This window comes from Bos indicus x Bos taurus, chromosome 7, assembly GCF_003369695.1.
Source record: "Bos indicus x Bos taurus breed Angus x Brahman F1 hybrid chromosome 7, Bos_hybrid_MaternalHap_v2.0, whole genome shotgun sequence".
Lineage (NCBI taxonomy): Eukaryota > Metazoa > Chordata > Mammalia > Artiodactyla > Bovidae > Bos > Bos indicus x Bos taurus.
In genome coordinates, this window is record NC_040082.1 from 53335737 (window position 1) to 53360302 (window position 24566).

Here is a 24566-nt window from a genome sequence, read left to right on the forward strand (position 1 = left end):
AAAACATGTAGAGTATAATGTTATCAGTAATAACAATAAAAAGTATTACTGCTTAATAAGCAAGTAGTATTACAATATGCTTAAGATGGCCTAAAAATCAGACACTGGAAACAGTCATCTGAGATGAGGGAGTTGAGAATGATTATCACATAATAAAGCATCATAACTGAAACACAATGGTATAAAATAAATTATATGGTAAAAATTCACTAATAATACAAATATAACAGTTATAATCATTGCTTTCAGATCTGAACCCTATAACTATTGCCACTCTTTTTCTTTTTTAAAGGAACAAATTATCAGTCTTTAGCTGGTGTGACTTTGAGAGATTTTCTTCCCCCATATTCTCTTAAATTTCTATAATTAAATGTTCTTTCCATAATTGGGGAAGCTTCAATTAAAAATAACATTTTTATTACATATTTTAAAAGCAAAAGCAGTCTTTTTTTAATCATAAGTTAATATTTTAAACAAAATTTTATTGGATTATATAGTTGACAATGTGTAAAATATAATCTTAAAGAAACAATTCACATTCTTTTACTAACAGAAAACCAAAAAAAAAAAAAAAAGAAAACCACCATTTCAAATGCAATATAATGCTGTATATAAAAATTTACATTCTATATATGTGACAAATTTATTCCCAGTTCTCAAGTGAAGTCGCTCCGTCATGTCCAACTTTTTGCGACCCCATGGACTGCAGCCTACCAGGCTCCTCAGTCCATGGAATTTTCCAGGCAAGAGTATTAGAGTGGGTTGCCATTTCCTTCTCCAAGGGATCTTCCTGACCCAGGGATTGAACCCAGATCTCCCGCATTGCAGGCAGACACTTTACCATCTGAGCCACCAGGGAAGCCCTCTAGTTCTCAAAGGGCTGCAGATTTACCTAAAATCCTACTACAGACCTGTAGAATAATGATAGAACCTCAGTGTAAAAGCAAACATTCTCCTACAGTAAGGAAACAAATAGAAATTAACAAAATTAGACTTAAATAGATCTAGAACTTTTGACTATTGTTTTCAATAAAAAGCCATATTTTTACCCATACTAAAGTCAATGCTATCTTCGGACTATTAAAAAAGATAGCTGTATTACAATGTAATTGAAGAATTATGGAAAGAATTGATGAAAAGAGGAAATGTCTCTTTGCTTGTCATCACTCTAGCAGTTACATCCTCAGCATGAAGAACAAAAACATTTCAGTTAAAAATATATCTTTGTTCAAACTGGGTAGTATCATTTCTTTCAAAGGGAGTACATAGCATTTACAGAAATATTAAAAAAAAATTGTTGCTAGTGTCTCACACTAGTCACTTAAGGTTCCACTGTACTTTCCAAGTTGCCAAGCACACCACAAATGTTCAATAAGCCTATACTGAAAGAAAAATGCAATTACCTCTGTTTTTGTCTTTACTTTAGATGGTGTGGAGACTGCAGAAGATGTTTTTAACTCATCTTTCAATTGTGAGATCTTTTCTCCAAGCTCTTTCAAAGTCTTCATTATATTTGCTCTCTCTTCTGGTTTCATGTTTTTGTTTTTTTCTAGCTTGGATATTAACATCTATAAAATAAACAAAAAAAAGTAAAACTATGCTTAGTAAATTCTAATACAAATAACCTTGAAGATTTTGGGGGGAGTATCTTTGGAAAATTCATTCTGTACATCAATTCCAGCTAGCAAATAATGAATGTTTGTCTTACCTTTTGGCATTCTATTTGTTTCTCTAACATTTCTTGCCTCTTTTTCCTCATATCTTGTTGTAGCTTCATTGCTTCCTGTATGGACAGGTAAGTTTCTCATTACTAATTTTTTCCTTAGAAGTTTGCCAATGATACATAAGGCTACTATAATCTCAACTCATCTCCCATGAGTCATCCCTTACACAAGACAGCCCTTCCTCCTAATCAAAAAATAGCTGACCAGATATGAAACCTTTAAACCTATTTTAAAGGTTTTTTAAATTTAATTGTACTTTAACATTTCAAATACTGAACACAAATTAGCAGTATCTATGAGGTTTATTCACTTAAAAGACCTGAATGCATACACAAAGAAAAACAAGAGCTGTTTTCACCTCCCCATGTAATAAGTCAAATCCTTATTTTTGAAGTTTAAAGTCTAAAAATGTGAGATGCAGCTCTAGGTTAGAAATTATAGCAAAATCTATCTGGAAAATGTTGTCTCTGACCCCTCTGTTAATTAAATCTTTAATTATACTTAGATAATATATATATAAACATCTATTTTATTTGAAAAACTATGTGAGTTTAAATCTAAAATGATAATTGTTATACTTCATGTGAAACTTTATCTAGTGTACAAAGCCAGACAGAAATTAAGAGAAAATAATGAAACAAAAATATGTTTCTCGCCCTTTTCTCTCCCTTGCAGGAAAAAAAGAAAAAAAAGGTCAACTCACTCAGTGTCTTTAATTTTTATATAGAAAAAAAAATTCTTTCCTTGTGCTTGATGTAGGTACTAAGGCAACTAACTGCAAAACATTTTTCAAGTATACAATGCATCAAGCAGCAGTTAAATAAACATTATAGTAGTTCCATAACAACACTGAATTGTTCAAATTATTAATACAATCACTTAAGAATAGATCCTTTCCTTTTGAAGAGAGGAAAAATCAAGATTGTTACCTGCTTCTTTTTAAGAACTTCTTGGACATCATGAGATTTTGATCCTGAACAAAGTTTTGAAGGTGTCTTTAAGTTTGTGGAGCTATAAATCATTTTTGGATGGCCTGGAGTTGGAAATATCTAGGAAACACAAATATGATTAAATCTTAGCAATGCCTTAAAATAATTTTTTAAAAAGACTGCATAAATTTTTTTAAGGAGTAAAGTTTTGGCTATTTTTACATTTTAAAACTCCATTTATGAAACAAGTTCTTTATATATAAACTCAATTATCATTCAAATACAAAACCTTTTTAGCAATAATGTTGCATTCCTGAATATAAAGAAAATTTTCTTTTCTTTATATTTTTTTAATTGGGAGAAAAAGAACAACTACTTCTGACATCTAGGAGCCAGACTGCCACTCAGAGCTGGGCCTCAGTGTTCCCTTGTTAAACATGAACTTCAGACAAGGCCACTCTTGTGGATCATGGTGATCAAGGCAAAAATAAAATCATTCCATGACTAAACACAAAAAAACCTGTAAATACTACCCAAACCATAAAATGACTAAACTCTACCCTGGCTAATATGAATGACTACAGCTTCTTTACCAAATACAGTTTTGGCCTAATTCTGGTCTTCCCTCCTTCTAGGTAAACTTCTTAGGAAATCTGATCATAGCATTACTACTCTTTCTTTTAACCTTCCCCCAAATTACCTAACACAGCCAATGCTAAAATAAGCCCATGCTGCTGCTGCTGCTGCTGCTGCTGCTAAGTTGCTTCAGTCGTGTCCGACTCTGTGTGACCCCACAGATGGCAGCCCATGCTAACACCCTCTAAGTGACAGGTCCCATGGTTTCGCTGTGTATACTTTCTCACTGAATAATAAATTCAACTTGCTCAACTAAAGATGTGTTTGTGGAGGTCTTTGGTGGGGGTTGGGTGGCTAATGTCATTAAGCTATCTTCCACAAGTGTCAAATAAAAACCCATGTTTCTAATAATTGCAAACCCTCCTAAGAAGTAAGGTTCTTTGCAAATATTACAACCAACCATAAGACAAGTAGCCAGCTCACATATCTAATGCTACAAGCAAAATGGTGTCCGCCTTTACTCTGCTTATCTTGCTATTTAGATTCCTTTATGAACAGATGACTCCAGACAATCTTCCCCTCTTTAAGGCATAGCAGGGCAACATACTATACTATAATCTCTCTGGTCAAGTTTTCCCTAACATACTCCACTCTTATTTTTAAATTAACTTTGAATATATCATATAAGGGACACAGATAAATGTGTATAATACTAAGAAATTATAAACACTTAATACTAAGAAATTTGTAGAAAATTCAATCATGTATACATGCATACATGTATACAAATACAAAACTTCTCTCAATCAAACATTTAATTGCTCTAAAAATTAAACTATTTTAAATACATAGGAAACTGAAATACTGTAGAAATCTGCACAGATGATGTTCATGTCATTATTATTTATCAAAATAAAAATACCAATAGCTATAATTTACTGAGCACTTATTTTCTTTTGTGTTTTACCAACACAAAATTTTTTAATCCCCACAGCAACTGAGTTTATTGAAAGGGAAACCAATGCTTGTCAATTATCTAACACAGCTATTAAGAGTCAGTCAGCACTGTGTGACTTCAAAAACTGTGATTGTTTTTGTTTTCCCATCTTTTAGTATTGATGATTTTTTTTAAATAAACAGAAGTACAAAATCATATATATATATATATATATATATATAAAATGATGCATCCATCACCAAGCAGCAATGATCAATTTACATTATTTTATGTAAAATAACATTGTTATATTTAAATCCCCAACAATATCCTCATAACAAACACCACATATTATTTTATCTGTGGTTTTTTGTTTTTTTTTTTTTTGGCTTCACCATGAGGTACATGGGATCTTAGTTCCCTGAAGGGGGGGGTCAAACTCATGCCCCCTGCATTTGACACGTGGAGTCTTAACCACTGAACTGCCAGGGAAGTCCTTGTATTTCAGTTTTATCTCTAAAAGATAAGGACTCCTTTCTTTTTTACATAAAACCACAATACGATCATCACACTAAAATGGTAACAATTCTTTAAAACCATTAAATATTTACAACTCCAGATTACATTATAATTTTCAAAACATTTTCCCATATTTGAATTAGGATGTACTAAAGTCCAGGACAGAGAAGGCAATAGCACCCCACTCCAGTACTTTTGCCTGGAGAATCCCATGGACGGTATAGGCTGCAGTCCATGGGGTCGCTGGAGTCAGATACGACTGAGTGGCTTCACTTTCACTTTTCACTTTCATGCACTGGAGAAGGAAATGGCAACCCACTCCAGTGTTCTTGCCTGGAGAATCCCAGGGACGGGGAAGCCTGGTGGGCTGCCGTCTACGGGGTCGCACAGAGTCGGACACGACTGAAGTGACTTAGCAAAGTCCAGGAGGAGAAGGGGATAACAGAGGATGAGACGGCTGGATGGCATCACCGACTCAATGGACATGAGTTTGAGTGAACTCCCGGAGTTGGCGATCGACAGGGAAGCCTGGTGTGCTGTGGTTCATGGGGTCGCAAAGTGTCAGCCACGACTGAGCAACTGAACTGAACTGAACTCAAAGTCCATATAGTATAATTGGTTATATTTCTTTAAAGTCTCCTCTAATTCTGTTTCCCTCTCCATATTTTTGCTTTAATAAAGAAAAACATTTATTTGGCTCCACTGGGTCTTAGTTGCAGCACATGGAATCTAGTTCCTTGACCTTGGATCAAACCTGGGCCCCCTGCACTGGAAGTGTGACGTCTTAGCCACTGGACCACCAGGGAAGTCCGTCCGTATCATTGTAAATCACTTGTTGAAGAGACCAGGTCACTCATCCTGTTGTATTCACCACAGGATTCTATGGTATCCTTTAACATGTTTCTCTGACCTCTGAATTTCCTTTAAATTGGTGAAGAGTTCTAGAGTCTTAATGACACTTTTTCACTCTCTGAAAGGACACTAGTGATCTTTGACAAATTCTTTGCTTTCTGGTTTGACAAAATATTCTAGGGCTCATCTGGAACACTGTCAGCCCCAGATTTGGGAACAGACATTTCTTCAAGGATCCCTGGTTCCTTTCAATGCTGGGGACGGTAGTGTCAGGGTCATTACCAATCAGGCTGGGTTATTGTTTCCAGACCTTTTTAGCGGACAGAATTGAGAGATGTTCTGGAGGTTTTTAAAGTTGTCTAGTTTCCTCTATCCTTGCCGTAACCACCAAGATTTAAATTACATGGATTACTTTTTGTTCTTTTTTTCTGTTATAAACAAATACTTACATGTGTTCACTGCCCCTACTTTCTAACAATGGCTGACTACATTTTTTGTTGCATTTTATTTCTTTTACTTAACGTATCCTGATAATCACCTCATGGTATATATAAAGATACTCCTCATTCCTCTGCAAAGTACACATATGCATTTGGGTGGATGTACTACATTTTTAGTAACCTATTGCCTACTGATTGATATTTGGACTGTTTGCAGTCTTTCACTATTGAAAAGAGTCTATGTTTCCTAGTCTTGCTCATATGTCTTTCCATAGTTTGACAAGTACATCTTTGGCATAGTTCTTAGAGGAGGATTATTGGTTTAGAGTAAATGCATACATAATTTTAAAGCATAATACATAGACAATGCCAAATTTCAAGGGGGCTGTACCATTTAGCATCTCTGTCAGCATATAAATTTCAGATCCTTGTAGAAATTACCCTGGTTTATTAGGTAATTTTAAAAATGGATCTAATTTTTTTTTCCAATCAGGCTATACAGTCATCCTAATACCATTCACCAAAAGCCCATACATTCCCCGCTGATCTCAGATAATGTGTTAGCATATAATATATCCCTATTCTTTTTTTTAATATAAATTTATTTTAATTGGAGGTTATATATCCCTATTCTTAAGTCTATAAATCTCAGTCTCAGATTTTGTTTTAGTGCTCTCTCATGTGCCAGTATCAAATTGTTTGAGTTGTACAGACTTCACAGTGTTTTTAATATCTAGGAAAGCTATCCCCACTTGTTCTTTTTTAGTTTTCCTAGCTCTCTTGGGAAAAAACAATCACCATTCTAGAGAGTAGCCATATAGATATATTTTCAAAAGCAAAGGAAACTAGTTAAAATCGTATTTCAAAATTTGACTTTTCAATTGATTATGACTGAATCCCCTTCATGATGTTAATTAAACATGACAAATGATTAAAGAAATGGATTAATAAAGACATCTATTAATAAATGGCTAAAATTCTCAAATTCCCACTTAGCTTTGAATGGGGAAAGAAAATTTAGCAAATTTCTGGCTCAATCACTGAAATTTAGGGAAGTTGACCAGCCAAATTTAAAATTAGATGTCACAACTATCTTGATTGAAGAACGAAGACATTACAAATCTGGGTGATAATCAATCTGTTAATTTCTTTGTGTCACTGAACAACTCCAATTCTAAATATATTCAAAGGTTCACAGAAATATATACCTGGCAATCATCTCCAGCACCACCTGACTGATTCAACAAGTGTGCTGCATCACTCTGGTTACCACTGGCATGTCCAAGACGATGTTTCACAGGAACTTTATTAAGAACATATGCCCCTGATGTCTGCGGTTTGCTCATTATCTGCATATACAAAATAAATACATTTGTGGCAGAAGTTTTTTAAATGCCTAGGAATGATACAAATTTAGGACTGATTACCCTGGGGAGGAAGACACAGGAATGTGAAGGTAGAGTGCTTCTATTATTTATAAGGTTTTTTTTTTAAGTGAAGAGGGAGACATATAAATGACTGTTATTATCCATACTCTTTTGGATGTCTGAAATATATCACAACATAATGCAAATATATGTGTATGTACTCACAAATAAAATTAGTAATTTTTCAATGATCCCTTCAATTATGTAATGCTGAAAGACTTATGGGTTTTGACAGTTTAATAGGAGTAACTGTGATAAGACCACCCTAAAAACATAATACAATCTCAGGCTGCATTAACAGCACGGGGTCTAATGGATCACAGAGGTGACTGTATTACTTTTATACACCATTTAGCCAACACCTAGGGAAAGCCTTTACCTTCAGGACCTAACATGAAATGGGACAGAGACAAAAGAAATGAAAACTTAACTGCAAATAAACAGGATGGTGAATGGAGTTAATACTAGGTTCTGTTAAGGAACATGCTTCTTATTCTATCTGAGTATATTTAATTCAAACAAAAGAATGCCTAGGAGATTATCAATATCATCAATGTCTGAATAGTTCTACTGCAGGGTGATTTGCTCTTTCCTTCGTTCATCTATTCATTCAAATATGTTTAGAGCACTATGTGCCAGGCCTTGTTTTAGGCACCAGGGATAGAACAAATAAAACAGACAAAATCCCAGTCTCCTGGGCTCCCATTTCAGTTTTCAAAGAAACAGAATATTTCTATATGAGAAAAAATAGGACAAGAGGGTGGGTATAAGAGTGATTGATTCTAACACAAAACAAAGAAGTTGTTCTAGATTCAGGGTTGTTCAGTGGTGGATGGTTATTGTAACTGAGTGTTGAGAAGATGGTATTTCTTAAACATGAAGATTTATGGGCCTTGTACCTAGAGACTGACTCTGTAGATGTGAGAAGGTAAGACCCAAAAATGTGCACCCAGGTATGTGATTCTAGCACAGTGCTTCTCAAACTTCAAGGTACCTAAAAATCATATGGACAGCCTATTAAAACAGATTACTGAGCCCTACCCATTCAGTAAGTTGAGGTGAAGCCCAAAATTACATGTCTAATAAGCTCCTAGGAGATCAGATGCTGCTGGCCTACAAACCAAACTGGCTGGCTCTGATGTAGAAGACCAAAGACAACAAATTGAGAAACAATGATCTAGAGGATAGGCCAAAAGGACCTTTAATTCCCTGTGAACCCCAGATTACCTTCTGAATCCCTCCATGTACTGATGAGGGAGGAGACTGGGCCACCAGCACCTGCTGCTGATGAAGGTGCTGTGGCAGGTGATGGTGCTGCTGTGACAGATGACTAAGTGTTTGTTGTTGCTGCAGGAGTAGCTGTGTTGGAGACTGTAGTGCTGGTTGCTCATTATTTTCCCTGTGCCATAGGACTCGAATGAATCGGTTGTTTAGAACTGCTTCAGTACTAGAAATGGCTTTTCTGGCCTCTTCATTAGTAAGATATTGGATGAGGGCTGCTTCTGGATCTCCCTTAAAAGCAACCTATAAGAAAAAACAATAGCAACAACAAAACACAGAAATGAGTGATGATAGGCAAGTAAATATATAAATTACTGATAAAGAATTCAAAAGCAGAAAACAGCCTGCTGAAATCCATTGTGAAGTATATGTAAATAAAGATAGTTATCTCTTATAAGGTAACATATGTATTTCAATATTATATATGAACGAATACTAGATCATTTAATAAATAATCCTAGTGATGTTACATAACCACTTGAGAAAAGATATAATAATTCCTTCCTGATATCTTACATCCAAATAAACTTCAGAGACAGAAAATGTTTTACAATAAACAAACAAAACAACCCACAAAAACCCAGGGAGAAGAAGTGAATATCTGTATACTCTGAAGGTCTGGAAAGCCTTTTTACAACACATCTATAAATGCAGGACCATAAAGACAAACAGCAGATTTGACCAAATAAAATCTTAAACCACTGTCAGTCCAAACAAGCCAAAAACAAAACAAATGACAAAATGAAAAAGTAATTTTAATATATATAACAAGCAAAGGTTTGGAAAAGCATTATTATACTGCCTTCACTTAAAAAAATGAGCAAAGACAGTGGATAGGTAAATGCAAAAGTATTGCAAATGGTGTATATAAATTAGAGTCTACGTAGGAATAAAAACAAAGCAAATTCAAGTAAGTACAATTTTTCACTTATGAAACTGGTCTAAAAATTTTTAATGGATCTGTATTATAGTTTTGATGAGGCCTCATAAATTGCATTTGGGAGTATCAATTTGGCTGTTCAAATAAAAAGTTTTAAAATTTCCTTAATTTCAGCAATGTGTCATTAAAAGAAAAAAAAGTTTATCCAGAAAGAGCCTTACCATAGCATTGTTTCTATTAAAAAAAAAAAAAAAGTAAATTTCCCCAGAGAATAGTGTTTATATAAATTATGGCCTACTGCTATGGACTGAATTATGTCCTCACTAAACTCATACATTGAAGCCCTAACCCCCAGTGTGACTGCCTCTGGACACAGGGCTTTTAGGAGGTAAACAAGGTTAAATGGTATCTAAGGGACAGGACCCTAATCAGACAGGACGAGTGAATTTACAGGAAGAGATCTCTCTGTCTCTTACCCTCCCTCTCCTTCCAACACGTAAACACACAGCAAGAAGGTGCCATCTGCAAACCAAGATCCATATAGGCTAGTACCTTGGGTTCCAGGCTATGGTATTTATTATAGCAACCCAAGCAGACTAATATACTCATCTACATTAAGCTACCTATTTTTTCTAAATGCCATAAAGAATAATGACCTAGAACAATTTAAGAGAAAAAAGGTAGTTAAGAGATAGGTAAACTATATTTTGATTTGATGGCAACACTAAGTAAACTGACTGAAATACCAATTTAAACACATCTTCTACTTATTACCCTCAATTACAGCAAAACACTCAACCACCAAATTGGTAAATTCAAAAACTTCGCAAGCACATAGCAAAATATAAAAGCTATGATTTACCTGATGTTAAATTTTAGTATCTGAAATTCTCACAATTAGAACCATGTTTAATCAATTAATATTTCACAAAAGCCAGTTCAGTAGACAAAAATACAATCTTAGAAACTACCAAAAATCTCACTACCTAGTTAGAATACTAAAGCAGGTAAAAAAAGTCATTTGTCCAGACATAAAACTATGAACAAAGATACAATAACCAGCCCAATGTCTTTTAGGAAGAGTTTCAGAAAGAAACCAAATGCATTCAGAGGACAAATTCAGCACAATTTCAACGTAAAGTTGGGCATACAAATACATGGTGGGATTTAAAACACATAGCAGAGATGATCAAACTAATCACTGATTTGCTTAAGCAAAAGTGAGCTGTTTCCAAAGATACATTATGGTCTAGTGGTTAAGAATCTGCCTGCCAATGCAGGGAACACAAGTTCGATTCCTGGTCCAGTAAGATCCCATATGCCACAGACCAACTAACCCCATGTACCATAACTATTAAGCCCAGGTGCCACAACTATTGAAGCCCATGTACCTAGAGCCTGTGCTTCACAACAAGAGAAGCCACCACAAGGAGAAACCTGCACACCGCAACAAAGAGACCTACACAACAAGAGAAAGCCCCACACAGCAATGGAGACCCAGTGCAGCCAAAAAGAAATAAATCCTTAAAAACTACATTATATATACGGATTCTGTCACCAACATAGCCACACCTACCTGGATATTAACAATAGTTCCAAATTTGCTGAAGTGTTCGTTGAGCTTGGTAATGTTGTTCAATTCCTGAGGGATTTTCTTGACTTCTAATTTGGTGTTTGTATACTGATTCTTTCTCAAGAATCCTGGTTTACTCTGATTGTTATTCCCTTGTCTGAAAGGAATATTAACAGATCTGAATAATCTCCTACATTATGCCCTAGGCAAGAGATAATCAGCAAAGAATATAAGTTTATATTTATTCAACTGTCTTTTATAAGCACTTAACATCCTTCAGATATTAGTAGGTAACTTTCACATTATCCTTATTACATAAGAAGAGAACAGGTGCAAAGAAAGACTGATGTCTCAATAATTATAAAACTGGGCTAGGCCTAGAAATTATTAATATCTGTTATCAATATTCTGTTGACTTTTTAATATATAAGACATACTAATGATGCCTCTGGGAACCTTAGCTTTGATACACATAGAATGAAAATTAATATTAATGACAACTCAATTCTACAAATTTACTAATGCAAGCAAAAAGCCAAAAACATCAATTAGATGTTACTAATAGGCAAATTCTCTTACTTTCCCAACCAAGGTTTCTTCGTGAGTGGCCCTTCCAAACCACTCATAGCTCTTTTCCGGCTATCAGGTTCAAGAACTACTCGGGTTATGTTACTATTAATTGAAACAGGAACCGGTGGTTCAGTCTGGATGACAATGTTAGCAGCTGTTGAAAACAAAAATTAACATTACTGGCAATGCATTATATTTGGGGAATTTCAAATGATTAAAATATTTAGTCCAAAAGTTAAAAATCACTGTGAATAGTACCTAATACTACCACTTCCTTTTCAGAAATGTTTAACAGTAAGAATAAATTATCAATTGCCTCCCTTTCCTCCTTTTTTAAAGATACAATATATATGTTTAAAAAGTCCTAGCCAACTCTAATGACTGAGTCAAGCTAGGATCATAAATGGAAAGGGGAAAAAAAATCAGTTTAACAGTGTTGGAGAATGAGATACTTAACCTGATGCCAAAGTACCACTCTACAAATTATTTACTTTACAACAGAAAGCTAAACAATTACTGCTCTAGGTAAGTGATCAAATTTATTAGACCATAAACAGAGTGGAATATTTATCTTCTTATATGATTCAATAAGAGGTTCACATGGATAGGATATTACTATGAAATTACGATTTTCTTATATGTGGCAATATTGTGATTATATAGTACTATGTCTTTTTCTCAGATGTAGACTAATCTCCAAAATTTACTTTCAAGTGATTCAAGAAAAAAAATGTAAAGGGAGAGGGAAGGAAGGAGAGAGGAGTGCACACAAGTGAGCATTCATGCCCAAAGCTGATAAAACCTTAACAACTGGTGAATCTAAGTCAAAGTATCTAGGTGCTTATCGCACTTCTGATTTGTAGCTTCAAAATTATTCAAACTTAAAAGCTGAAAGGAAAATTCAAAGCTAGTATTATAAATTAACACATTTCATTCACAATAGTTAGGACTAATAAAATATTGGGTTGGTCATAAAGTTTGTTTGGGATTTTCCATAATATATTAACTTTCACCAACCCAACACTGTATTAACACACTGACCTTACAACAGGTTGTCAGTGGAAAGAGGTATGCTGAACAAAAAAAGCAAATACCGACGCAAAACTACACATGTTACATTCTGAGTATTCTTCATGACTTTTAGCAACTCCACCAAAAGTAAAATTAATAGCAAAGAATAACAACTGTGGGGCTGAAACCCATGATCTTCCCACTAATTTGGTAACAATATATGCCTTATAGCACAGAAAGAAAGAGCCTATTCTTTGGAATTAGATTAATGAGCTAATTAATCTAGCCTCTCTTAGTTGGCCTGAGTGTCTTTAACTGTAAAAAGAAGAGTAAAAATATTAATAGTACCTCATTTAAGAGTTGGTGGTAAGAAATACGAGAGATAATAATGTATTAAAAAGCATTTGGTTTAGTCTTGTAGAGTTCACCTGTAGTGGCAATAGTACTATTAATGGAAGTAAAGAATAGTAAACAGAATCAGGATAAGTAGGTAAGAACAGGAAAATGTCTACCAGATAAGTAAATCTGGAAAATATTATCAGGATGGCCCATGGCCAATCATTCAAACTGAAATTAAATACCAGAAATCTGACTATAATAAGTAAGAAACCGGAATCTCATCAAACTCTTTAACCAAATTTGTTTTGAGTGGAGATATTAACCCATATCAAAAGCAATACTTGCATTTAATCTTTTAAGGTTTGTGGCTATACTTTATAAAGGTCCTAACATACGGTTATAATCATGAACACTAACAACAGTCAAAGAATAATTTTATTACAGTGTTTTAAGTTCTGTGTTATTAGTACGAAGCATAGCTCTTAAAATACAAAGTAGGCCATTAAATGATTTTATTCCTGGAGGAAGAGGGATCATGTCCTCTTTCTACATCTAACATCCAGCACAGTGCCTAGAATAGCCTAAAGTCCTACAAAAAGAGCAATTAGTCAACATTAGTATTACTTTTACTTAAAAATAAATATATTCTGCTTAAAGCTTTAAAGTAATATTTGGATATAGATATTCAAAAACATTTATGAGAGATCATTACATAATATCCTTCAGAGATAAAGAATTTTTAGACCTCAGTGAGGTCAGAAATGCCATGCCCAAATGACATTTAGTATGACAAAAAGTTAAAGGCAGTATCACCTCTTGGATTTGCATCCATATCTCCAGATGTTAGGCCAATCAAGTTTGGGCGCTGTGTCTGCGTTCTTGAAAAAAACTGTCTATATTGAGATCTACCAGAACTGGTAATACTAGGAGCTTCTGGATTATAACCATCAGGTTCATAGGTATCTGAGGGAAAACAAAACAACAGAACACGTAAAAATCAACAGTAAACAATTTATTATAAAATAACCACAAAAATGAATTTTCTTCAACAAATAAAATTATATCAACCCACATGTATTTCTCTTTGAATTAAGAGTAAATCCAGTCACAAAATACAGACATGCAAATCCATTCTGAATTATGGATATGTTTCTGGATTCATTTACCTAATGTCATTTTTGTCCTCTATAATAATCACATAATTAAAACTTCACTGCACATTTTTAATAGAAATGTTCACATATACAAACACCATATACAAAAGACTGAGTTTCCTCTGTACTCATGTCTCACCACTTTCTAGGTATTCTTTTAATTAAAAGAGAAACAATAAATCTATTAACTTGGTTATCTGCATTTTTTTTTTTTGGCCACACTACACAGCATGTGGACTCTTAGTTCCCCAACTGGGATCAAACCCATACCCACTGCATAAGGAGTGCAGAAATCGTAACCAGTGGACAGCTGGGGAAGTCCCTGGCTATTTGCACTTTAAACTAGAGAAAAGAGTCAATTTCATATGTAAAATATATTTTAAATGTTGTATTTCAAACAGCTATATAAGCTAAATTTTATATTTACAAATGTAATCATTATCTTACTACCACCTGCCTCATCAACACATTTTTATCATCTTCTCTATATTTTCTCTACAACTGAATATTTAATTGGGTTTTTTTTGGCCACTCTCTGCACAGCATGCGGGATCCTAATTTCCAAACCAGGGATGGACCCCAAGCTCCTGCTGTGGAAGCATGTAGTCTGAACCAATGGACCACCAGGGAAATTACTAAAAATTTAATTTCTAAAATTCTAATGCTAAATAAATATTTTATAAGCATTGAAAAAGCATTCTGAAAGTGTTCATCTCCCAAACATCCTCTGCATCCTACACAGAATCAAAGAAAGGTTAAGATGGAGTGAAGACATTCTCTCAAATGCATTTATAAATCCTTGCAGCTCTTTTTTTTCTTAACGGAAAAATTCCTTTGTGGCTCATATTAGATTTTAGCTACAAGACAAGGTACCTTTTACATTTTTATTACTAGCCAATCAGTTCTGTAATTCAGAGTATAAGATCAGCAAATTATAATTAAAAAGTTTCCAGTGATTAATACAATTTGGTACTCCTGACAGAAAAATCTCCTACATTAAGGCTGCAAAAAGTTTTAAAGAAGATATATAATCAAATAGCCTTGTTCTAATAATTCCTGGGACCACACAGAACCCCAAGAAAACTGAAGGTCCTTTAGTTAATTATGATGAACTGAGATCTAAAGGCAAAGTGAAAAATGTTAAAAACCTCATGAGACACCCTCAAAGCACTCCACGTATCTTCAAAAATGTCAATAGGAGGGAAGAGTTTTCAAGAAATCATTATACACAGTCATTCCATACAACAGGGGCAGAGGGGAAAAAACACATGTTCATCCATGATCAGCAAAAAACCACGTTTTGTTTTGTTTTAGAAAAAAATTAACCTAGCTTTTCTTGTAACATATAACTGATTAGAAAACATTCAAGTAGATACTGTTCCTATCTGCTGGATTAAAAACTAGTTCAAGGAACTGCATGACCTTAGTTACTGAGGCACAGAAAGTAAATACAAAGGACACCGGAGATGACAGACACATAGGAGGCCTAATCATCTAGGGGCACTAGGGACAAACCAAAGGAGCACAGAAACAGAAAACAAAACCACCTGGGAGCTTTAATGGGAATCTGTGAGAGCAGATCAGGATACCAGGTCACCTCTTAGGTTGGCCAGTTTATGGTACAAAAGATCAGAGGTGGATGGCCATCTGTAGCAAAGCTTACCTGGGACCAGAGGGGTGGGGCTGGAGACTGAGGTATGGTACCCAATGGAGGATCCCATGAGGTTTCGAGGTGGCACCAAACGAGCTGCCAACAGAGGAGGCGGTGTCCCCAACTGAAGTCGCTCAGATGCAGCAGCACCATGTTCACGAGAGTACATGGGCTGTCCTACAGAGGAAAGAACAGGAGGGCAGCTGGGATTGAGAGTCACAAGCTTCTCTAAGTAATGATCTACTTCCTGAGACTTGAGCCAAGAACAGAGAAAGTACACCAATGGGAATAGTACTTGAGAAAGATGCTATTAATATTCTTTCTAACTCAAGAAAGAGACATGCAACTGGGTAGGATGCACTGAGGTATAAAGAAAGGGTACGAATTAGGTAGTGTGACTGCATAATGTCCGTTTTTTATCATCTTAAATGGAATAACTACATGCTGATCTTACCAGAAACTGATCAACTATATCAAGTTATTGACAAAGGAGCCCTGAGCTATTATTCATGTAGAGTTTAATATTCAGGGAGACGTGGTTATAAAAGCTGTCATATCCATTTAAAAAAGATAAAAACACTCCTCCCAAATTCATATAATTTCAGGTATGCACAAACTATTCCCCTATCTGGGAGCAGAAAAAAAAAAAAACAAACATAATAAAGGAATTAAAAAAAAAAAAATACCCACCACAAGCATACTCTCACAGAGAATAAGAAACATTCAAAAGAAAAACATAAAGACAGTGAAAATCTGCTATCCTGTAAGTAGGTGGACAACAAACAGACAAGAGGACAAAATCCCACAGGATCAGACTAGCCACTGTACACATAAAGTATCTCAGATATTACAGACCACTTTTGGAAAGAAAGCACATTTAGAATTTATAGATGCAAAAATGGCAGAAACAATGAAGCCAAATTATATAGAACAAGATTAAAAAAGACAAGGTATCAAGGAGCAAAACCTCTCTTTGGTTGGTTATTTAATAGTATCTTTTTCATTTACTACTCCATATGAGACCTATTTTTAAGATTTACTCAATATTTTGTATCTGAAGTCAGACATTCACTATGTGACACAAGACAAAGTAAATTTAGATTTTTTAATATGATGAAATATCGTTATAAAGTTGTAAAATTCCAGAAGACTTTTAATACACTTTAATAAGAAGTCAAAAGCAACCACTTGATTTCACAGTAAATGTAGAGAAGAAATGGATATGGTATACTTTCCAATACATGGAGAAAAGGTGGCAAATCATATTGTATAAGGGGACCACATAATTGTGTGCTTAGCACCAATCTTTTCAAAATTTACATGAAAAAAGATCAATCATTACATTGCAAATGCAATCTAACATATCCTCAATGATCTGAAAATAGCTGAAGCATGATATACTGCAGAGAATTCCTTGCAGAATGAAGTCATGTGCTAAAGAGAAAAATGGGAAGTACAATTTCAGTTCATATGACTAGCTTAAATTTATGATAAAGCATTTCATATAGCATGTGTATTTAATTAATAACTATCTCAAAGTAAATGAGAAACTAAAAGGCTAGTTTGTACAATGCCTTTTTAAAATGAATGACAAAGAACATGCATTCCTACACTTCAGAAAGATGGCTGTTTATTCAAATGAGGCCTGATTTTCTTTAACATCTATTCAGATCTCTAAATACTATATGAAAAATAGAGTTCCTTAGGTAAAAGGTTGATTCTAGGTCTGGATAGAAAACTTGTACGATGAGTCTGGTACACCTTCATATAATGCTCCAGAAGCAAGACGGCTACCAAACACCAGCATGTAAAAAATACAACAAAGCAACCTCCAGAAGCCAACATGAAGAGGCTTCCCATGGTCAAATAAGAGCCAATCTGAACACCAAAAAAGGCCACAATGGGGTGAAATATACCAAACATTAGAAATCCATGAGTTCATAATGATACTTAGAAAAAGTACAGTGGTCCCTCTGGAAGATACTTGGAAACAAACTCATTTTCTGAAAACTGATAAATTAAAGGACAGAAGCATTTATCCTGTCTTTCCCGTAAAAAGTACATTTCAGGTTAACCAAATGGTGAACACTGCCAAGTTCTACTTTGTAGACTGTCAGCCAATAAATGTAGAAGAAATCACAGAACTAGAGTATCACATTTTTATAGCCCCCAATGAAGCAAAGAGAACTGGGCAGGGATCACAAACAACCAAGAGCAATTTTTTGAAAGGATGGATCAGGATGAAAACACCTGTACACAGTGATCAATATTTGTAACACAGAAAGGAGACAACTTGATATTGTACACCAGGTATATACTGCAGTAGGAAGTACAAAACCCCATCAGTACAACATTCATGCAAAATAAGGAGGAAAAAAACCCTAAATGTGACCCTATTAATCTACATCTACATAAATCTCCAATTTCCAGAAAAAAACAGGGAATAGAGGAATGCATTAAATGTCACCAGCAGATGCAAGATACGCCAAGTCTAGATTATGGTAAAATTCTTTAGGACAAATTATCTGCTCCTTCAACAAGTAAGTGTCAAGGGAGAAAAAAAGAGGTAGGAGAAATTGTTATGGATTCAAAGGCTTAAGAAACACATCAACTAAATGTAATGTGTAACCTTGCTTGGATTCAGCTTCAAATGAACCAGATATAAAGGAATGTCTATGATACAACTGGGAAATATGAGCACTGATTAGATACTTGACAATAATACCTGTTATATTTTGGGACTGTGATAAAGTATAGTAATTGTGTGTGTGTATTTATCCCTTATCTTTCAGAGATTTATAGATGAAATGGTATGTTTGGAACTTGTTTTTAAATAATCAAGTCAGGAGTGAGTTACAGATAAAGCAAGGTTAATCAATACATTGATAAATGTTGAAACCAGCAACTGAGTAATGACGATTACTACAGTGTTTATTCTCTTAGGTACATTTGAAATTTTCCATAATAAAAAGTTTAAAAAAATCAAGTTGGTTATAATGATGGTGAAGATAAGCCAGTCATAATTTAGATTCATTCACTTTAGTTTTTTCTCAAACTTTTATTGGAATATATTTGATTTACACTGCTGTGCCAATTTCAGATGTACAATTTGACTCAGTTAAACATAAATATAGGTGTGTGCATATATTCTTTTTCAGATTCTGATTCAATTTAGTTTTTATCAGTGTAGAGTGACTGAATAATTTCAAAATGCAAGTCTCCTAAGTTCATGCTCCTATTGTAAGTCATTCATGTATCTTATATGTCTGATTGATAGCAATATTTTCATTCTTTAGAGTCAGATATGACTGAGCAACACACACACACACACACACACACACACAATGTTAACTCTAGTCTTTTGAAGATAGTCTTTATTCAAACTAAAATTTTAGCTACTCTTTGTAATTCTCCTGACTTTGTCTTCAAGTGTATTCACAAGGGAAAAAAAAGTCTTAAGATGAGTTTTAAACTGAAAGCTCAATCAGAAGAAAATAGAAAGCTATACCTTCCAATTATTGGCCATACTTGTTATGTGTCCTCTCTATTAGAATCCAAGGTCCCTGGCATACTTTTTAAAGTTTCAGGGTCTAAATGGTGCCTAGCACATAGTAGGAACTCAATACTTAACACAATGGATGCAAGTTTATTTACTAACTGCATCCCAATGACATTTAAGTGTTTCTTAGGATGAATACCTTTATTTGATATTCATCAGACATTATTTGAAATGGGCAATATGACAACTAATGCAAAACAAATCCAAGTAACACATGAGGGGAGAGAAATTCTAGACAATATATGACTCTATAGACTGACTTTTCTAGACATCAAAATCTGTGACTGTGCACAGAAAAATGTTATGTACTTCACAGAATTAAATGAGGCATCTCAAGTTTAAGAATATGATGTTTTAATAATCGTACACAGCTAACAGGAAATATATTCTCTGAAAGATAAAAGTAATTTATGTAAATTCACCTGAAGACTGACAACTGCCTTTAACCTAAGAATCAATCTTTAGGCTGTTATATTCTACTACTAATCTTTCACACACTCAATACAAGGAGCTTAGCAGGTACAAAATATTTCTATTACATCTTCTTCAAAGAAGCAAAAGAAACAAGTCAAATTTAAAGAAATATAATTTAAAATGGTTCTGTCCTGTGAAAACAAAGCAAAACAAAACCTCAAACCCCAAAACCATACACTAAACTGGCGACTCTGAATTTGGGTAAAAATGCTTAAGTATGTCAAAGGAAATAGTTGTTTTTAATAGGTGTTTTTCCATACACTTCCAACTGTATTTCATTATTTAAATCCTTTTCAGAGTATCTGTGACATTTTAATTCAACAAAAACCAAATTTCATGTTTTTTTCTAAATTATAACCATACCTGCCATTAAGTTTTAAATAGCATTGCCAGGAGCCCCATATACCCTACACAGTTATACAGTGGGGAAATTCTTTTTCTTCTTTTAACATCCAATTGTGCTCTTCAAAACTGAGTGACAATTAGACTAGATGAAGGTTTTATTTCGGGCAGAATTAGTTCCTTTGTTACATGTATTTCTGAGGCACTCTGTTGCTTTATTTTTAACACCAAAATACACTGTAATTGGTTTTTTGTGAGTTTGTAATTTTTGACATATTTCTTTCCCACTATTAGATTTTTAGCTTCTTCGGAGAAAAATCATCTCTCACTCATATTCCCAGTACCGAGCATTGAACAGACCCTATTCCTACCTCTACAATACCAGATTTCATTTATCTATGTTTATTTGGGTCCCTATTGATTAAATTTTCACAACTATCATATGATATGCTGTTCTTCACTTATACACACTTTCTATGCTGTGAATATTAATGATAATTTTTTTAACTACAATTTTTTTATAATATTTTTTCATTAAAACCAAAAGGGAGCTTTTGTCATACTAAGTCAAGTAACTGAGACAGAGAAAGACAAATAATCATGTGCTATCGCTTATATGTAGAATCTAAAACAATGGTACAAATGAAATATTTTGTTTTGTTATCTACAAAATGAAATATTTTGTTTTGTTATCTACAAAACAAACACTCACAGATATAGAAAACAAACCTATGACTATCTAGGGGAAAAAGAGAAGTGTGGGACAGGGAGGATAAACTGGGAGACTGGAATTGCCATATACACACTACTATATACAAAATAGATAACGAGTAAGGAACTAGTATATAGCACAAGGAACTCCAGTCAATTCTCTGTAATGACCTATACAGGAAAAGGATCTAAAAAAAAGAGTGAATATATGTATAAATGTAACTGATTCACTTTGCTGTACATCTGAAACGAACACTACATTGTTAATCAACTATACTCCAACAGAAATTTTTTTAAAAAGCTGAAAAAAAAAAGTGCTGGATTTTGTGCCACAAAATTAGATATACATCTGAAGTAGAAAATAAAATCTAATGTTGGAGGAAAAATTCAAATGGAATCACAATGTTAAATTTAACAATATCAAAATAAATCGTAATTGCCACTTTTTTTATAAATTAAAAACAAAATGAAATTTTTATGAGTCAAAATGCTAAATTTAACAATATGAAAATGTGTCATCTGCAAAAGACTTTCAGATAAATAACCCATTTTTCATATTTACAAGTCCAAAAGCACTAAGAAATAATGCTAAGAGCTGATTTAGGGAGGGGAAAGATGAAACAAGACTGGTAACTGTTGAAGCTGAGTGATGGGAACATGGGAGTTTATTATACTACCTTCTTTATTTTTATATATGTCTGAAATTGCCCATAATTAAAAAAAGAGAGCAGTAAAATAAGCACCGTAACAAGATACTATAGTAATTAGAAGACTGTGAGACACTAAAAGTAAAACAAAATGGCTAGTTATTTAACTATCATATATGGTTTCTGTCCTGAGAAAGCATAGCGGAACACAGGAGGAACAGCAGCACTGAAGAATTCTCATAGGAACTGTCCTGGTTGGTTCTCTCAGGCAACTAGCTTAGCAGCATTATATGGTGTAACGTGGAGGGAAAGTGGGAGTAAAATATATTGGAGTCAAAAAGATTGCAGCAATAATAAAAATGTGAAGTGATTCAAGTGTGGATGAGGGCAGAAACCATAGCAGGAAGAAAGAGAAAAGGATGCATCTAAGAAAAAGAGGAAGAATTTTTCAATTAACTAGAAATAAAAAAGCAAAGCAATGAGTCAGTCATGATAGGGTTTTCAATTCTAAGTGATTAGGTGGGTGTTATTTACATTAGCAAATAAAGACAGGGATTGTGGAGGTAATGGAGACTTAGAGGAAAATAATAGGTTTTGATTTCGGAGAGGCTGAAATTTATAGAGACAATCATAACTACAAAACTATAACAATAATTCCTTATGTATAGCTTAAGGTGCCAGATACTATTCTAGATGCTTTATATGTATTAACATATAACATGTTTCCCCAAAATAACCTTAATGAGGTGAGTAATGTTACTATCATTTCTATTTTTTACAAAAGAGGTAATTAGGATGTAAAGAGGTTAAGCAACTTGCCTAAGGTCATAGTGACGTAAATGATGGAACTGGAATTTGAATCTAAGCTTAATTACTTTCCTGAGTTGCCTCCCTAGGTCATGACAGAGATGAAGAAATGTTTATGATAAACACAGTTACAAAAAAGGTGAATTTATAAAGTTACCTAGCTCTGTAAAGAAATTCTCACAGTCTGACAGTTTTAACAACCAACTACTTTATTTTTAGGTTTCTGAAGAAAGAAATTTTTCTTTTAAGCCTTTGTAAACTAAAAACAACAGTAACCAAAACTATGAAAAATAAAAGACAGGATTCAAGAAAAACATATTATTACAGTTAAGCATCAATGTTACAAGATAGTCTAACCACTAAATACTATAGTTTAAATGATGCTATGCTCGTTTCAGCATTACAAGTTAAATAATTAGGTGTATTTTATGCGATCTTTTGTATGCTCTTAGGAGGTAAGTCTTAGGCTTTGGAAATTCAATCAGAAGAACAATTCTTGAACAGAAGCTTCAAAATATAATTCCTTTAGCAGAAGAATGTTGCTACACTATAGCAGAGCAGACTTCTCCAATACAGAAGGCCTTGTCCTTCTCTCCCATCATCACACAAAATTAAAATACAGTTACAGAACATAACCACACAGTAAATTGCCCTGTAAACACAAGTATAATTTTGTATAGATAGTCCTTAAAATAGAAATTAACTGTATTTTTTTAAGTGTTCTGAGAAAACGTCTGGCTTTTCCATGCCCTAACAATTTTATTAATAAATCAAATGTGTACTTACGTTCTGACACTGTATAAAGGAGGTTCTGGGGTAAAGGAGGAGGTAGTCTTGCTCCTACTGGTGCAAGATTGGGCACTGCACTTGTCCCAGGCTGGTCACGGTTGTTGATCAAGCTTGACTGTGTTATGGGTGGTCCTACAGACAACAAAAAGGGAGAGCTAGAGCAGTAATGTTTGCTACATAATAAAAACACTCACTACACCAAGTACAATAAGGATATTCACATATAAAATACCTACTTTGGTTTAGAACAGAATAAAGAAATTTGATATGAGCAGGCTTGAGCACTCAGAGGATTGTTAATTTAAATGACATTTTAGTTCTGTAATAGACTAATCTAGGGTGGAAAAAGGGCAGAACTGGTTGCATCTGGAGGCTGGGAGTAGAAAATGGCCAAGAGATTTGAACAAACTTTCTGGGATGATAATAAAGTTCTATAGAACTCTTAAATTAATGATAAACATATTTGAGTGTATCTATGTCTAGAATGTACTGTGAAATGCGTTAAAACTAAAAATGGAGAGATGGAAAGATATATGATGACACAACATGAAAAAGAAAGTGTGAATCACTCAGTTATGTCTGACTCTTGACGACCCCATGGACTGTAGCTCAGCAGGCATCTCTGTTTATGGAATTCTTCAGTCAAGAATACTGGAGTAGGTAGCCATTCCCTTCTTTAGGGGATAGTAAAGTGCTAACTGTAGAAGCTAGATGGTATTTGTTTCCTTGAAATTTTTCTTGGCAAAGTGTTCAGGGGGAAACAACACTCTTAGATTTAACTTTTACACAGATATGTTCCCCCAAATGACGTAGGATCTTTTATTGTGAGAATTTCTGTACATCAAAGATGCCTTTTTATCTGAGAAATTAAATCTCAACTTGAGCTTTACAATTATACCATTTATGTGACAACATTAAATACTCACAACCCACTGTTAAAAGAACCATATTGCTGTTGACCAAATCTATGCATTAAATGTATACAAACCTTTATCAATTTTAATGAAATGTGTTCTACAAAGAATTTTACTGCAGGAAAGCTATGCAATGGGTACATGATGTCATATTAAACTATTTTTGCAACTTCCAGTAAGCCTATAATAATTTTAAAAATTAAAAATTTTAAAAAGAATTGAAAAAGTACCACTTAAATAAACTGAAAGGTAACCATTTTTTCAAATAATTTGCCAACTCTTAAAACATTAAATGTCTTCAGATAGGTATTTTCTTATACCTCTGTACACATGTAAAAAAAAGATCTTCATGATCCAGATAAATCACGATGGTGTGATCACTCACCTAGAGACAGACATGCTGGAATGCGAAGTTAAGTGGGCCTTAGGAAGCATCACTACAAACAAAGCTAGTGGAGGT

At 34.1% G+C, this 24566-nt stretch overlaps 1 protein-coding gene across 2 annotated transcripts in view; it reads right to left on the reverse strand.

Annotated features, from left to right (window-relative positions):
* RBM27 (RNA binding motif protein 27) overlaps positions 1-24566 on the reverse strand; it is a 60872-nt gene that overhangs the window by 10393 nt on the left and 25913 nt on the right. For both annotated transcript variants that reach the window (XM_027546078.1, XM_027546079.1), the window contains exons 8-17: positions 23190-23324; positions 15876-16040; positions 13872-14021; positions 11718-11862; positions 11142-11295; positions 8632-8928; positions 7186-7326; positions 2654-2773; positions 1709-1783; positions 1404-1568 (exon numbers count right to left, since the gene is read on the reverse strand). In XM_027546078.1, the coding sequence (XP_027401879.1) occupies positions 1404-1568; positions 1709-1783; positions 2654-2773; positions 7186-7326; positions 8632-8928; positions 11142-11295; positions 11718-11862; positions 13872-14021; positions 15876-16040; positions 23190-23324 (1547 nt within the window). The remainder of the gene's footprint in view (positions 1-1403; positions 1569-1708; positions 1784-2653; positions 2774-7185; positions 7327-8631; positions 8929-11141; positions 11296-11717; positions 11863-13871; positions 14022-15875; positions 16041-23189; positions 23325-24566) is intronic.